Raw genomic sequence first — 13,947 nt, forward strand, 5'->3', positions numbered from 1 at the left:
GGTATGTAGCAGCTATGGCGTGCTTGTTTCTGTTCTATGACCGCAATGGAGACATCTATCTTAAGGCTCAGTTTGGAAGGAGTATAAATACAAATATGTACGGTACAAGTACATAAATGTGAAGTTTTACACTCTACATATTTGTATTTATACTCCTTCCGAACTGAGCCTAAGCAATTTCATCCAGTTAAAGTAAGGAAATAACCGTGATGACTCCTGGAGAAGTGAGTTGGTCAAACTATCTCTTTTCTGGTCATAATGTCTACTCTGCTTCCCGGAGTTTGTAACAGTTGCATGGCACTCAACAAACTAAGTTTCTCATTTTGGATACAACCTGCGATTGTTGGAAAATCATACCGTCTTCTCAACTAATCTCGCTACAGAATAGAACAAATCATAATCCCGAATTTCATTGTACCCGTCAAATTGTGCATCTTCGAAGCCTTTTAGTTGATTTTATTTTTTATCCTAGAAACCTCTGAAATGTCACGAAATATACCGGAGAGTGGAGATGACAGATGAGAGTTTTATGGTCATGTAGGAGTTGTGGTTCCCATTGTGATCATGGTACTCTTGAGTGTTTTTACAGCCCATGGAGCATTCCTGCCTGTGTTATATGGATAAGAAATACACACTTTAATAGTTGAATTATTTGGACAGATCACGGAAATGTTCAAATAACACTGGAAGGGTTTTGAAAGATCAATAGAGATGTCAAGGGAATTGGAAAGTCCAAAATCACCTGATCTGATTATTTCGACATCCAATCTGATTATCTCGGATTTGGATTTAATTTCACCTGATCTGATTATTCTATAATATTTATTGATGTTAATATATAAAATTAATATAATTACATCTAGATATATAAATATATAATTTCATATATTATCTATATCTATACTACCTATAAAAGAGTGCCTTTCTTTCTGGAATTTTCACTAGACGTTTTGTATCCTCTTTGTCTAAGCGTACAGTGGGCATATATGTCCTTTACTCCCATTTCAAAAACTGCTCACTTATAACTATATAAGGAACGGTCTATTGTCTTGAGTAGGGGGTGCAACCAAAGAAGTCGGTTTACAGGAGAATAAAATTCTATTAGAGAGGTTGTTGAGAGTTGCAGAGGAGGACAATGAGAAGTCTTTGTTGAAGCTCAAAAACCGGATTGATATAGGTATTAGGGACTTTTCTTCTTTTTTTTTTTCTTCAATTCCTTTCCCTTTTTTTGCTGATCTGAATTTTTTTCCCTTGAGCATTTAAAGTTGATGCAGAAACTTATGTAGGAAGCAAAACTTTGCCAATAATCTTCAATTTCTCTGTTAACATGCTTGAGGTGAATTAACTACATTTAATATTTTGATCACCATGTATTCATGTATAGTTTCCTTTGGCCAGTAATCTTTCATACTGCCACGTGTAACTGCACGTACATTCACTAGTATATAAAAGTTTGTATATAATAAATTAAGCATTTCATATTTATATTAATTTATTATGTATATATAATTTAAAAAAAATAAATATTTTTTCTTGTTTTTTGAAAATGAAGTGTCATTTAAGTCAAATCAGATTCGGAATTTTCAAATCTGATCAAATTTTGGATTGGATTCAAATGCCCTTGTTTATTAATTGGATCTGTTCGGATTTTGTTGAATCCGATCCATTTACAGCCCTTTCGGATTTTGTTGAATTTTGATAGATCTCACCTGATTGGTTACCACTTTTATGAATATAAGATGTAATAAGGAGTAATACCTGAATATTGGAGTTAATGATAGAGCGTGTGTAGTTATAAGAATTATTAATATATAAAAATTAATGAGAATGAGAATGTATTAAAATAATAGGATTGCATCACTTCTCAAAAAAGAAAAAAAAAAAGAGGACTGCATCGCTCAATAAACCCACAATATTATTCCGTATCAATAAATGTAGACTGATAAAAGACTTACCATTGGGAGTTCGGATTTACTGACCACAACACATGGCTACGCTCGTCCAGTGGCATATTGAAAATATTGGTGATCACAATACAACTGATATTCCATATGTGCAGCTGGGTAAATGTGGCCAGCAATGTATTATAGTCGGGAGATCTGAACTCATACCGTTGGGCATTGGCTAATAGCTATCAGTTCAACTGATATGGGCTGATATATACTGATACTCTAAGGCTATGTTTGGTTTGAAGGAAAATATAGGAAAAGGTAGAAAAACCTATACAAGATTTGTAAAGGTTTCCCTACCTTTCCCTTCATTTCCCTACTTTTTCCTTCAAACCAAAGATAGCCTAAAATGTTAATGCGGATATCATTGAACCTATGGCTGTGGGCTTCTACTATTACTGTGGAATTCTTTTCTCCTCTCCTCGAACCTCAACAGCTAGCCATCCAACGGTAGGTAACATCCATGTATTTTCTTTATTAGTAACCAATTCTGCAAACTTTAGCAGAGGAATCAACAAAATTTGGAAGAAGAGGGGACGGGGTTGTCTCAGTTCAATTTCTATTTTGATCTCCGTTCTTGACAAGTGAGGACTGAGGAGAGAGAATCCAGTGTAAAATGGGCCAATCCGAATTGCACCCCTGATTCCATTCTGACGACTCGCATGATGTAATTATTCACACGCACGACTCATGTTTCAACCACTGCTAGGTGTGATTGGAAAATGTTAAGCTGGTACGTGTGAAAATGTGGGTTTGAGTCGTTGGAACTGTATCCAGTCTATCATGATTTGGTCGAATCCAGTCCAGTCCGATGTGAGTCCATTACAAATGGATCGGGTCTAATCCAGTCTAATGAATATTTTGGATCAGTCCAATTTGTTTTAATTTAGATTAATTCTAATTCAAACCTGGTCCATTGACACTTGTATTCTTATTTTCTATCAATGGACCTGATATTGGCTCAATGCAATCCAATCCAATATAAATTCATACAAATGGACCAGGTCTAATCCAATCCAATAAATACTTTGGACCATTAAGTCTGAACAGGTCAAATCCAATATGCCTTGTTGGTCCGTCCAATTCATCCAAATTGATTTTGGTTTGGACAGGGTCCAATCCAAAACCGGTCCATTGACACCCCTACACATAGGCAAGATCAACATTGGAAAATAGGTTCTTATATTGGGATATACATGGCAATAGTGGAATTATAAGGTATACATGAATATAAAGATGTCAATGGACCAGTTTTGGATTGGACCCTGTCCAAACCAAAATCAATTTGGATGGATTGGATGGACCGACCAGGCATATTGAATTGGACCAGTGTAGACATAATGGTCCAAAGTGTTTGTTGGATTGGATTGGACCTGGTCCATCAGTAATGAATTTATATTGGATTGGGTTGGATTGAGCCAATATCAGGTCTATTGATAGAGGATAAGAATATAGGTGTCAATGGACCAGGTTTGGATTAAAACCGATCTAAATTAAAACAAATTTGAACAAATTGGATGGTCCAGATATTAAATTGGACCAGTCCAAAATGGTGTAAAATACTCAATGGCTTAGGTTGGACATAATTCATTGGATTGGATTAGACATGGTCCATCCGTAATGAATTTATATTGTATTGGACTCACATTGGACTGGACCGGATTGGACCAAATCCAGTCCAATTGACACCCCCGCATGAATATATTAGGGAAACTCCTAAGAATCCTACAAATGCATCAATGACACTAAATCTGATGCTTGAATGGCCATTAGATAATATACAAACACACACGAAACGCATATTAATAGTTCATGTGAAGTATGAATTATTGGAACACAGTTGTATGCATATTTGTATTTGCACTCTTCCCAAACTGAGCCTTGGGAATGCTAGAAAATTAGAAGAATTAACAGTTTAATATAAAGCAATATAGATTCTATTAATACTTAAAAAAATACTAATTTTAAAGTTGTCTAAAATTGGACTAAAAGTTATAAATTGAAACCTGTGTTATTTTAACATTACTATGGAGTGCGGTATAGTGGCAAGAAGCTTACATTTCACATTTCACAGAAAGAACTCAAATCTGCTCCTCACACCACCCTCACAGCACGTTGCAGCTGTGCATTCGGAAAGCAGCTAGCCATTGAACGCAAGAAAATGCTGAAGGTTAGGTCTGTTACCCACTCCACACTTCCAAGACCCCTGGTGACCAGAACCAACAATGGATAATGGTTCCTTCTATAGAGTATATCCAACCAGAGGATGAATATATTTCTGAACACTTACTTTCATTTTCATGATTAGGAAATCCATAAAGTAGGACCACACAAGGAACAAATAGAAGAAGCTAATTGATGAGAAACTAAACAGAAAATTGTGGGTTATGTAGAAAGATCTACAACTTTAATGTAATATTATGGTTATGTCTATTACTTATAAATACTTCCATCCATTCATAACGTTTCGTATTCTATAAAACAGATTTTCTTTAACAGCATGTGACTTATTCTGGTAGACTTCTGTTAGCTGGTATATAGAACTCTGTAATTCAGTGATTCTGCACAGTATAACAATTATATGTCCAATTAAAAAGAAAAAGGAAGATATCTTCAATTTTTGATAAATAAAACCTTGACTGTGAACCAGCACAAAAGCTAACTTGGATGATTCTTGTTCCTTCTCCTTTGCAGGTTCCCAGGCTAAGGATGGGAAAAGTAATTTTATCTCTTTACTGAAGGGGGACAAAATGCAATTGTTGTAGATTTTCTTGATCAAAATTTGTCATTTATCAAGAAAGGAAGGCATAGGAAAAGAGAGGGATACTTTTCAGTTCAAAAGAATATTGCATATTCAATACAGGTAAAATGACAACATTAGTAACAGATTAAAACTTTGGGCAACTCATATGCATTTATCAGTTGCCACAGATCCAAGATACAAGATTGACTTGAGTCCATAATCTAATTGTCTTAAAACGAACTGGAGGTTGTATAGCTTTTCTTATTGGAGGGTTGGGGCCGAAGTTGCTTTACCTGCGAAGAAAATAATAGTGAAGGAAGAGGAGTCTCACCTCCAAAATCCAAATGTGAATCTTCACATTTCATCAGAGTTGTCTGACAGCTCCCCATCACCATTCACCTCATTTGACATTTCTTCAACTTGGTTGCCCACTTCTGATTGTCCTTTCAAATCTCTTTTACTAAGTGCCAAACGAACTGGTCTTCCCATCAATTTCTGCAGCAATACCAAATGAGAGAGAGAGAGAGAGAGAGAGAGAGTTCTCTAAGTGATTGATTATTCAGAACATACCCAATTCCCAAACTGCAAGTCCATCACATGTAATCCTAAGAATTAGATTTACCTTGCCACTGAAAGCAGAAATAGCTGCCTCTGCTTCCTCCGGGGAACTGAAGGAAACGAATCCATATCCAGTGGACTTTCTGGGGTTACTCTGAAATATTACTTCTGCCGAGACAACATTACCAGTTCCGGAACCAAAGAACTCTCTAAGGTCTCTAGACCTTACCCTCCAAGACAAATTCCCAACAAACACATTATGTTTTATCACGGGCTCCGGTCGCACAGAAGGTTTCTTCTTCAATGATTTGGCATAATTCACCTTTAAGACACGTCCCTGGAATTCCTATTAAACACCCGAAAATAAAATATATTCAACGAGAAGAGGGAAGGAAAATAAACAAATCAAACACAACAGAGATATAAAGACTTAAGGCTATGTTTGGTTTGAAGGAAAAAGTAGAGAAAAGAAGGGAAAGTTGGGGAAACCTTTATAAATTTCCCTACTTTTCCCTACATTTTCCTTCAAACCAAACATAGCCTAAAGAAACGTGTCCATGACAACGTATCCGCCCCAATAACAAGAAGTCAATAACCTTACCTGCGCTTCGAGATTAGTGAGAGCTGCAAGAGCCTCCTCCTCGGAACCCATGGTAACAAATGCCAATCCTCTGTTTCTGGTTTTGTTATGCATGGAGAGCTAAATATGACAATGAAACGACAGGAACCAAATTCAGGAAATAGAAGAAAGAAAGGGAAATAGAGTAAAATAAAGAAGGAGAAATACATTGTATAATTCATTTCCTGAACCTAACCTCGACGTCTTCAACTGTCCCATGCTTCTCGAACAGGTTGCGGATATCTTCAGAAGTGCAGGTCCAGGGTACGTTCTGCGCAATCAATCTCGTTTGGATAACACTTTCACCATCGGCTCCAGATACAGGGCTTTCTACCGTAACTGTAGAAGTTGATGCTAAAGGGGAATCTTGCTGTTCGGTTGCACACGAGATAAGATTTGTTCTCCTCCTCCCTGTTGTTGATGTTTTCGTTGTGTTGGGAAGAAAGTCTAGACCAGGTCCAGGAGAAATAGACGATGTCGAGAAGGAGAGCTTCGTTTGGAAAGGTATTTGCAGCGAGAGAGCTGTTCGGCAGTGTTGGTCACCCGACAGCGTCGACGGCAGCCAAGGAAGACGAAGCGCCATCGTCGAAGAAAGGTCTATTACTATCTTCTCGTTCTCGATTTGTTTAGTTCTGACTTCTCACTTCTGAGCTGGTTTGTTCCCTCCCACTTGAACATTCGACAATAGCTCGAGTTCCCTTCACTATCTATCTATCTATCTATCTTATTCTTACAATCTATCTGTTCTGTGGCTGGATAACGTAGACCCTCTGTAGATTTTTATCTTGAAGGAAGTATTCAATGCTCCACGGCTCTATGAAGCATCAAGGGATGCGGTACTTTTGCACCGTCCACGTGTCAACTTAGGCTTATTGCAAGTTGCAACATAATATTCGGAAAAATATCATGAAAATGCATTGCTTAAACTAATATGTTGTGATTTTGAATTTGGAACCTGGACATGTTTAATAATCAACTTGATGAGAGGTGGTGTCAATCCTTATTGAGCAAATATTAGTTTCTAAACACCCCAACGCCGCTGTTGTCATGATAATAGTGGAATGGGTTTGGGCCGACCAACTTATCCAGCAAGAAAATTAATGAGCTAAAACCAACCAGGCCATTCGCCTTCCTAGTTCCTACTTCCTACACGTATGAGAGAAGATAACTGTTCATGAGAGCTTCTGTTTTTCAGCCAAATTAAAATATCAACAAAATTAGGCCAGATCTCGCTAGGCGATGAAGAGTTCAAACAATTAAGCAATAATTCACAGTCACAGTCGGAAAAGCGGATGCAATGGTCTTTCGGTCTTTCCCCACCGACTCGGCCAACCGTAGACCAGAGAGAATGGCTTGAGCTTGAGCTTCAGCAAAAAAGCTGGGAGCTAGCAGAGGTGTACGACAAATTCTGGATCTGCGTTAATAGCCCGTTCACCCTATCAGTACGACAACTATACAAGAGGATGGATCAGAGGTCTGATTCGCAAAAATTGTTTTGCAAGTTAGACAAATAAAACAGGCAAGCAAGCTGTTGGTGAAGGAGAGGGACCCTCCACATAAACATCTTAATTTTGGGAATAGCAGTAGCTCTAGCAGAGCTACTCCACACTAATTCCCACAACAAATTAGGATCGATCTACCTGCTGATATCAGCCTATAAATACCCGGCCCATTACGGTTTTCCACTCGTAGCACTAAGATCATGGGCATAGCCGCATAGGCAAGGTGGTAAGCCGAGATCTAACGGGACGGAAAACTTACCATGATCGATCAGCTGGGATGATAAAATCACTCACCTTATCAAACAATATAATCAATCATGAGGTTTTTCAAGTCCATAACTGAGGTCCCTCCTGGCCATTTCCAATCTGCCACACTAAGTACTTTGCTTTTAGGATCTGGCCAAGCAAGGATTTTGGATATTGGATAAGCCTCATAGCTCATACATTATATTGCTTCGCTAGTAATGCTAAGTTCAAGTCTCTAAACTCCAGCCCTCCCTCTTTTTTTGGGCCTACATAAGTTTCCCACCTAACCCAATTTTATTTTTCCCACACCCACCACAACTTCCTTCTTTGAATACGATCAACTTCCTCACACAATGGCTGACATAGTGTCACCGGGAGCACAGGATTAATACTTCCTTACCTGCAGCTTCCAGCCACTCGCTCTCTTAGAAACCCTATCCACCACAAAATTAAAGGTGTCCTTCTTACATCTTGCAACCTCCGGGGGGAGCCCAAGATACACACTCGGCATTCTTACTCCTGATTCTCATAAACTTTGATAAAATTCTTTCTAGTTTGGGATGGGCGTTGACACTAAAGTAAATTTCAGACTTGGAGAGACTAACCTTCTGACCCGAAGCCATTTCAAAATTCTTATGCAATGTTTGGTTTGAAGGAAAAGGTAGGAAAAGGAAAGGAAAAGTAGGAAAACCTTTACAAACCTTGTCTAGAATATAGATTTTCTTACTTTTTTTTTTCCTTTCCCTATTTTTTCCTTCAAACCAAACATGCATGGCCTTAAGGCTGGAGAGGATTTCATCACCTTCCGCTAAACACGCCTTCACAAAAATCTAGTTATCATCACCAAAAAGTAGATGGGAGAGGGTCACTTTGCCTAAACCCTCTACAAGGCTTGATAACCTAGTTTGGAGAGCCATTAATGAGGACTCTGTAAGACACCCTAGATATACATTGTTGAATCCAGTCTCTCAACTTTTTCACCAAACCCCATTTTTACCAAAGCTTCATCAAGAAAAGCCCACTCCACTCTACCATAAGCCTTTAACATGTCCAATTTAATGGCCTTTTGGATTTTTGCATGAAATGTAATAGCTCATGGGCCAACAAGATGTTATCAGAAATTTGTCTACCAGAAATGAACATACTTTGACGAGGGATAATTGATTGATCCATAATTAACCCCTTTCATCCTATTTGCTAGAATTTTTTAAATAATTTTGTTTGGAGTGTTACCTAGACTGATAGGACGAAATTGGGTTATGCTCTCCGGATTTTGAACCGGATATTAAAATTTTGTTAAGCATGTTGGGCCAAACTCTTTGATTAGCTGAACATTTTTTAACACTGGGTTATGCTCTTCGGATTTTGTTAAGCTGAACAGTTTGGAAGGAGTACAAATACAAATACATGCAAAATAAGATAAAATGTAAGGTTTTGTAATACTCTACAAATTTGTATTTATACTCTTTCCAAACGGAGCCTTTGGGATTAAGCAAATTCCACTCTTTTCAGACCTCTCCTTGGCCAAATGGATCCTCCCCCTCTTATAGGCTATAGCCACTGGGAAAAACCTCCAAGAGGTTTTGTTAAGTTGAACTCAGATGCAACAAAATCCAAAACAGCTCAGAAGGCGGCAATGGGCTTCATTGTTAGATCAGCTTCCAGTGACTTAATAGTGATAGGAGGTGGACCAATAGCCTCTTCTTCAATATCAATCTTGGAAGCGCTGGCAATCAGACGTGGTTTGGCCGATGCTATCAGATGTGGCATCAGGCAAGTTTTGATTGATTAGATTGCAAAGAAGTAATTGAAGGCATTTTAAAAGAAAATGAGGATCATTTTAGTGAGCTCTAGCCTGTTCTGTCTGATATACTTTTATTGGTTGAAACTTGAAAGGTTTCATTCAGCAGATCTCCTTCAAATAGATTACCAGGACTGCTAACTGTGCAGCTCATCAAATAGCAGCGTTCAATTCCCCTTCGCAAAGATGGAACGAGTGGAATGCTATGGCTCCTCCTCGGCTGGAGAACTTAATCAGTTTAGAAAAGTAAGTGATTGCTGTACTCTGTTGTTTTTTCAGTTTAATTTGATACAAAAAAAAAGACACTTATTCCCAATTCATAATTTCTGAATATATTTATAATTTATCCATGAGTCAAATAATCCAATCTGATGATTTAAGGTTGAACATTGTTGTAGTAGATGAACTCGAGTCGGTTTATGATTTGAATTTAGCTGCTGGCTTAATGGCAATGCATGGATCTGCCCTACACATCTTTATGCCCTAATTCATGTCGTTCCCGCCCCATTACATCACGTCCTGATCACTTGTAGATCTCTAACGATTAATAATCATGGTTTTAAAAAACGACTCGGAAATGGAACCTTTTTGGCCACCAGTTTTTGGGTTGATGGTTCGACCGTCCAATTTAAACGGATGGTATGTTCTAACAAAAAAATTAAAAAAAATAAAAATGGCCAAAAACTGTTGAATGGGTCGACAGTTCGACCGCCCGGATTAATGGGTCATTGACTGATTCAACAGTTTTTGGTTAAGGACTGGGTTTGGGATAAAATAGAACCAATTGTTTGGACGGTTATCGGGCCGAATGGTCTGACCGTCCGGGTCAATGACGGTTCAAAAACCATGCTAATAACTACGATGATTGACATTCCTGTCTAATCCTGCTTTATTAAAATATAGAAGCACCCGTATGCAACTGAGGCTCAGTTCGAAAAGAGTACAAATACAAATGTATACAAAATAATATAAAATATAAGGTTTTGTACTCTATATATTTGCACTTGTATATAAAATAATACAAAATATGAGGTTTTACACTCTACAAATTTGTACTCGTATTCCTACTGACCCTAAATACATTATTTTTTGAGGTAAATGATAAATTCAAGGAAGTCCTTTTCTTCATCCCTTATTTATTTCTTTCTACTTTCCAGGAGAAACGTATTTGATTCGTGCATAGGATTAGCCACTCAGTGCTTTCCTGAAAAAAAAAAAAACCTTAAATACAGATCCTTTTGTTTCACCCTGTTTGCTGTTCCTCATTAATGCCTCCTGGCTCATTATTGTCCAGGTCCTTTAGTTCATCCACCACTGGCTGGATAATATCTTTTACATCCTTCTCCACTTTTTCTACCTGCATTTTCACAGAAAAATTGAAAACCACTAATTTCAATTTCTACTAATTAAATAAACTTCATTAATCCATCTAAAGTTTAGATCTCTCTTTCTAATATCAAGTACTGATAACATTGCTAGTTAAGGTTGGACATTTCAACCAAAGGCTACAAGTACCAACCTTCTTTATTAAGATGGCGATCAATTATAAGATAAAATATTACAATCAATGGACGCCCATAATCTATGGTATTATACATATTTGGTAATTTCTACTTGTTGATGGAAATTCATATATAATATATGGTCGGTGCATACATCATACTTAATCTTGCTTTATTTTTTTTTTATTTTTTTTTTCACCTGCTTTTTCATATCATACATGCATCATATCTCTTATCTCTTATGTCAAGATGCCATTTTTTTTTTAATTTTCAAATTCTAACTTAAATAACGTGTCAACTTGGATTGTTTGAAAGATAGGTTCTGTTAACAACTAGGAAATTTGGAAACAGGATTTTTCCGTAACGTGTACATAACAATTTCTTAGGGGGTGGGGGGTGGGTGTGTGTTAGATAACCATTTTAAGCCATCTTTACAAATAAGTATTTATTTGGGCTGTTAATCACTTATTGGTATTTGGGAAATAAACCCGAAATAAGTGCTTATTTTAAAAATAAGGGCTTATTTTTTAAGTCAAATTTTTCAGTTTTTTAAGTGCTTATACAATAAGCACTTATTTAATTTTTTTCATCCAAAATTATCTCTAATTAAATTTTAAAATACCACTTATAAAATTATACTTAGTTGAATTTTATAAAAGTGCTTTCGCAAAAATACTTTTTCAAAAGTATTTTCATAAAAGTGCTTTTACAAAAGTGATTTTATAAGTGTTTTTATAAAAGTATTTTTGTAAAAGTTCTTTCATAAAAGTACTTTCACAAAAGTGTTTTTATAAAAGCAATTTAGTAAAATTGCTTTCATAAGGGTATATTTTGAAAATTTGAAAGAAAATTAAAGACAAAATAATCACAAATGCTTATTTAAGTGCTTATTGGAGAAAAAGACTGTTAAACGTGCCAAATGCAAATAAGTATTTATTCGAATAAGCACTTATTTTTAACTTAAGCACTCCCAAACATGATGTTAGTTGAATGGTTCTTTGACATGATATCAGTAAAGGTGCAACTGAGGTTGTCTTGGGTTGGGCTTTGTTAGAATATGAAGGGGCCTGACTTGGAAACTTACACCTAATGCAGTGTAGAATCCTAAAATGGGGCACTTGACTTGCACCCATAGGTATGGGAGCTTATTCAACTAAGTGGTCTAGTGTTTGATTCTCACCACCTCCGTTATTAATTAATTAAATTTCAGCACAAAATATGGATGGGGCTGTGCTCATCTGCGCTAAAAGCCCAATGAACTTTTGCCTGAAGGGTGTGTAGAGATGAAACCTATTCAGGCCCATTTGGTGGATTCCAATTTAGAGAGACATGATACAGAATATAACATGTGATTGGTTTAACAAAAGTATGAAGTTCGTGATTATAGAATAGGTAATGGGTCCAGGCTAGATAAAAAGCTATTCATCTTTAAGCGTATGTAGCCAGTATTAAACCGGCCCCCTAAAGTCATCCATGCTTATCTGTAATAAAGTCAAGAATTATTTAACTAATGTCAATATATATCGAATATGAAAAGGTTGATACAGTTTGATAATGCTCAACACCGTCAACATCATTGATTAAAAGTAGTAGTTGCATATTGTTTATGCAATCAAATGTAGTGGAGGACTTTGGAGAACCTCCAGACTACGCAAAAGCAGAAGAAAATGAAATCAGAGAAGGAAGAATAGTCCATTTAGCGAGAGAGAGAGAGAGGGGGGGGGGGGGGGGGGATGGCTACAGCCAAAGTAATACCTTGTTGATGAGGTCATTTGTGATCTGGGTGTCCTTGACTATTTCTTTAGTTGCATTTCCAACAGCTGATACTACTTTCTTCAGCGGTCCACCTTCAGGAAGCTCACCCTCCACCGACTCTATAATCTCTTCTGCGTCTTGTGCAACTTTCCCTACTGCATCCACGGCCGCTTTGAACTCACCTGATCGAGATATCAGCAATCCCGATCGACAGGAAAGAAAGAAAAAAAAAATAATATTGCAAAATAGAAAAAAAGTAAAGTGATCGAATTATAATCAGAGAGGAACATGTTTGTATATATCGTTAATTACCTTCTATTCTGATTAGTTATTCCCATTTGTCCTTCCAAGCCGGTACAAGTATGGATAATGTGGATCGCAAAATCGAACATACCCTTTAAGAGATACAAAACGTAAGCTAGAGGGGAGGTTTAGGTCATTAGGTGGAAGTAATTAAATTTTCAGTGGTCTCTCTCTTACCAAGCAGGAAAAGGAGGTTTAGGTGGGAGTAGTACTGGAGATTGTGGTTGATCATTGTTGGAGGCTCGCATCATCATCATCATCTCCCTATACAAATACATATATACAATCAGGATTAGTTAAGACTCCACTCCCTATTCTCATAATTAAGAATTAATTTATCGACTGCATCAACGACTTTGAACTGCAATCTGTTTGACAACTGATCCTAATGACAAACACAAGATGCTCGAATATATAATAAATGAAAAGAAGTGAGTGGTTAATTAGTGCTCCATGAGAGGAGCGAGTGGCCTCAGTCTGGGTTCGGAAGGGGAAAGGAATGAGTAGTGAAGATTACATCTTTGTAATGCGTCTGGTGTTGACTGTCCAACTAGCTCTGGACAACTGCAAGCTTTGCTTCTCAGCTAATAAGACGTATCCATGATTAAAGCTCGAAAACGCGGAATCATGATGAGTGCTGAGAACTGTATTTTGGGATCCGCGGCGAGCACAGAAGAGGCGGTGGTTACATGAGATGGAAGAAAAGATTGAATTTAGAGGTGCAGACATGGTGGATGACTTCCAGACTAAGCACTCGCTACAAAACCTGCCTCTTGTTGTGTATATATATATGTAGATCTGGTTTGTGATAAAAGGAATCGATGGCTGACAATGACAAAGTTGAGTTTGAATTTCCTACTAATTATCTTCTCCCTCTTTTCTCCCTGCCTAACCCAATCAAATGGCCACAGCTGTCTAAACTTGTATTCCCACGTGTACAACCATAGTTGGGGCTAATCTCTATGTCAT

At 37.3% G+C, this 13,947-nt stretch overlaps 1 protein-coding gene and 1 long non-coding RNA gene across 4 annotated transcripts; both read right to left on the bottom strand.

The window, feature by feature from the left end:
• Positions 1 to 3,944: 3,944 nt before the first annotated feature.
• Positions 3,945 to 6,619, bottom strand: LOC104604211 (RNA-binding (RRM/RBD/RNP motifs) family protein). Of its 3 annotated transcripts, none has more exons than XR_016076059.1 (5): positions 6,066 to 6,619; positions 5,852 to 5,950; positions 5,315 to 5,596; positions 4,986 to 5,187; positions 3,945 to 4,155 (listed from the first exon to the last, which is right to left on the bottom strand). XR_016076059.1 is itself a non-coding variant. In XM_010268483.3 (5 exons), exons 1-4 carry the CDS (start codon positions 6,450 to 6,452, stop codon positions 5,047 to 5,049), a joined length of 909 nt encoding a protein of 302 aa, XP_010266785.1. In that variant the 5' UTR covers positions 6,453 to 6,619; the 3' UTR covers positions 3,945 to 4,155; positions 5,024 to 5,046. The 3 variants fall into 3 exon arrangements, 2 of the variants coding, with proteins under 2 accessions (XP_010266785.1, XP_010266776.1); XM_010268483.3 differs by having other exon boundaries at positions 5,024 to 5,187; XM_010268474.3 differs by lacking the exon at positions 3,945 to 4,155 and having other exon boundaries at positions 4,706 to 5,187.
• Positions 6,620 to 10,373: 3,754 nt separating this feature from the next.
• Positions 10,374 to 13,760, bottom strand: LOC104604204 (uncharacterized). The gene is made up of 5 exons (XR_736373.3): positions 13,496 to 13,760; positions 13,156 to 13,242; positions 12,988 to 13,070; positions 12,676 to 12,857; positions 10,374 to 10,775 (listed from the first exon to the last, which is right to left on the bottom strand). It is a non-coding gene; the product is annotated as an uncharacterized LOC104604204 (long non-coding RNA).
• Between the last annotated feature and the right edge of the window lie 187 nt (positions 13,761 to 13,947).

This window comes from Nelumbo nucifera, chromosome 5, assembly GCF_055504915.1.
Source record: "Nelumbo nucifera cultivar China Antique chromosome 5, China Antique-T2T, whole genome shotgun sequence".
NCBI lineage: Eukaryota > Viridiplantae > Streptophyta > Magnoliopsida > Proteales > Nelumbonaceae > Nelumbo > Nelumbo nucifera.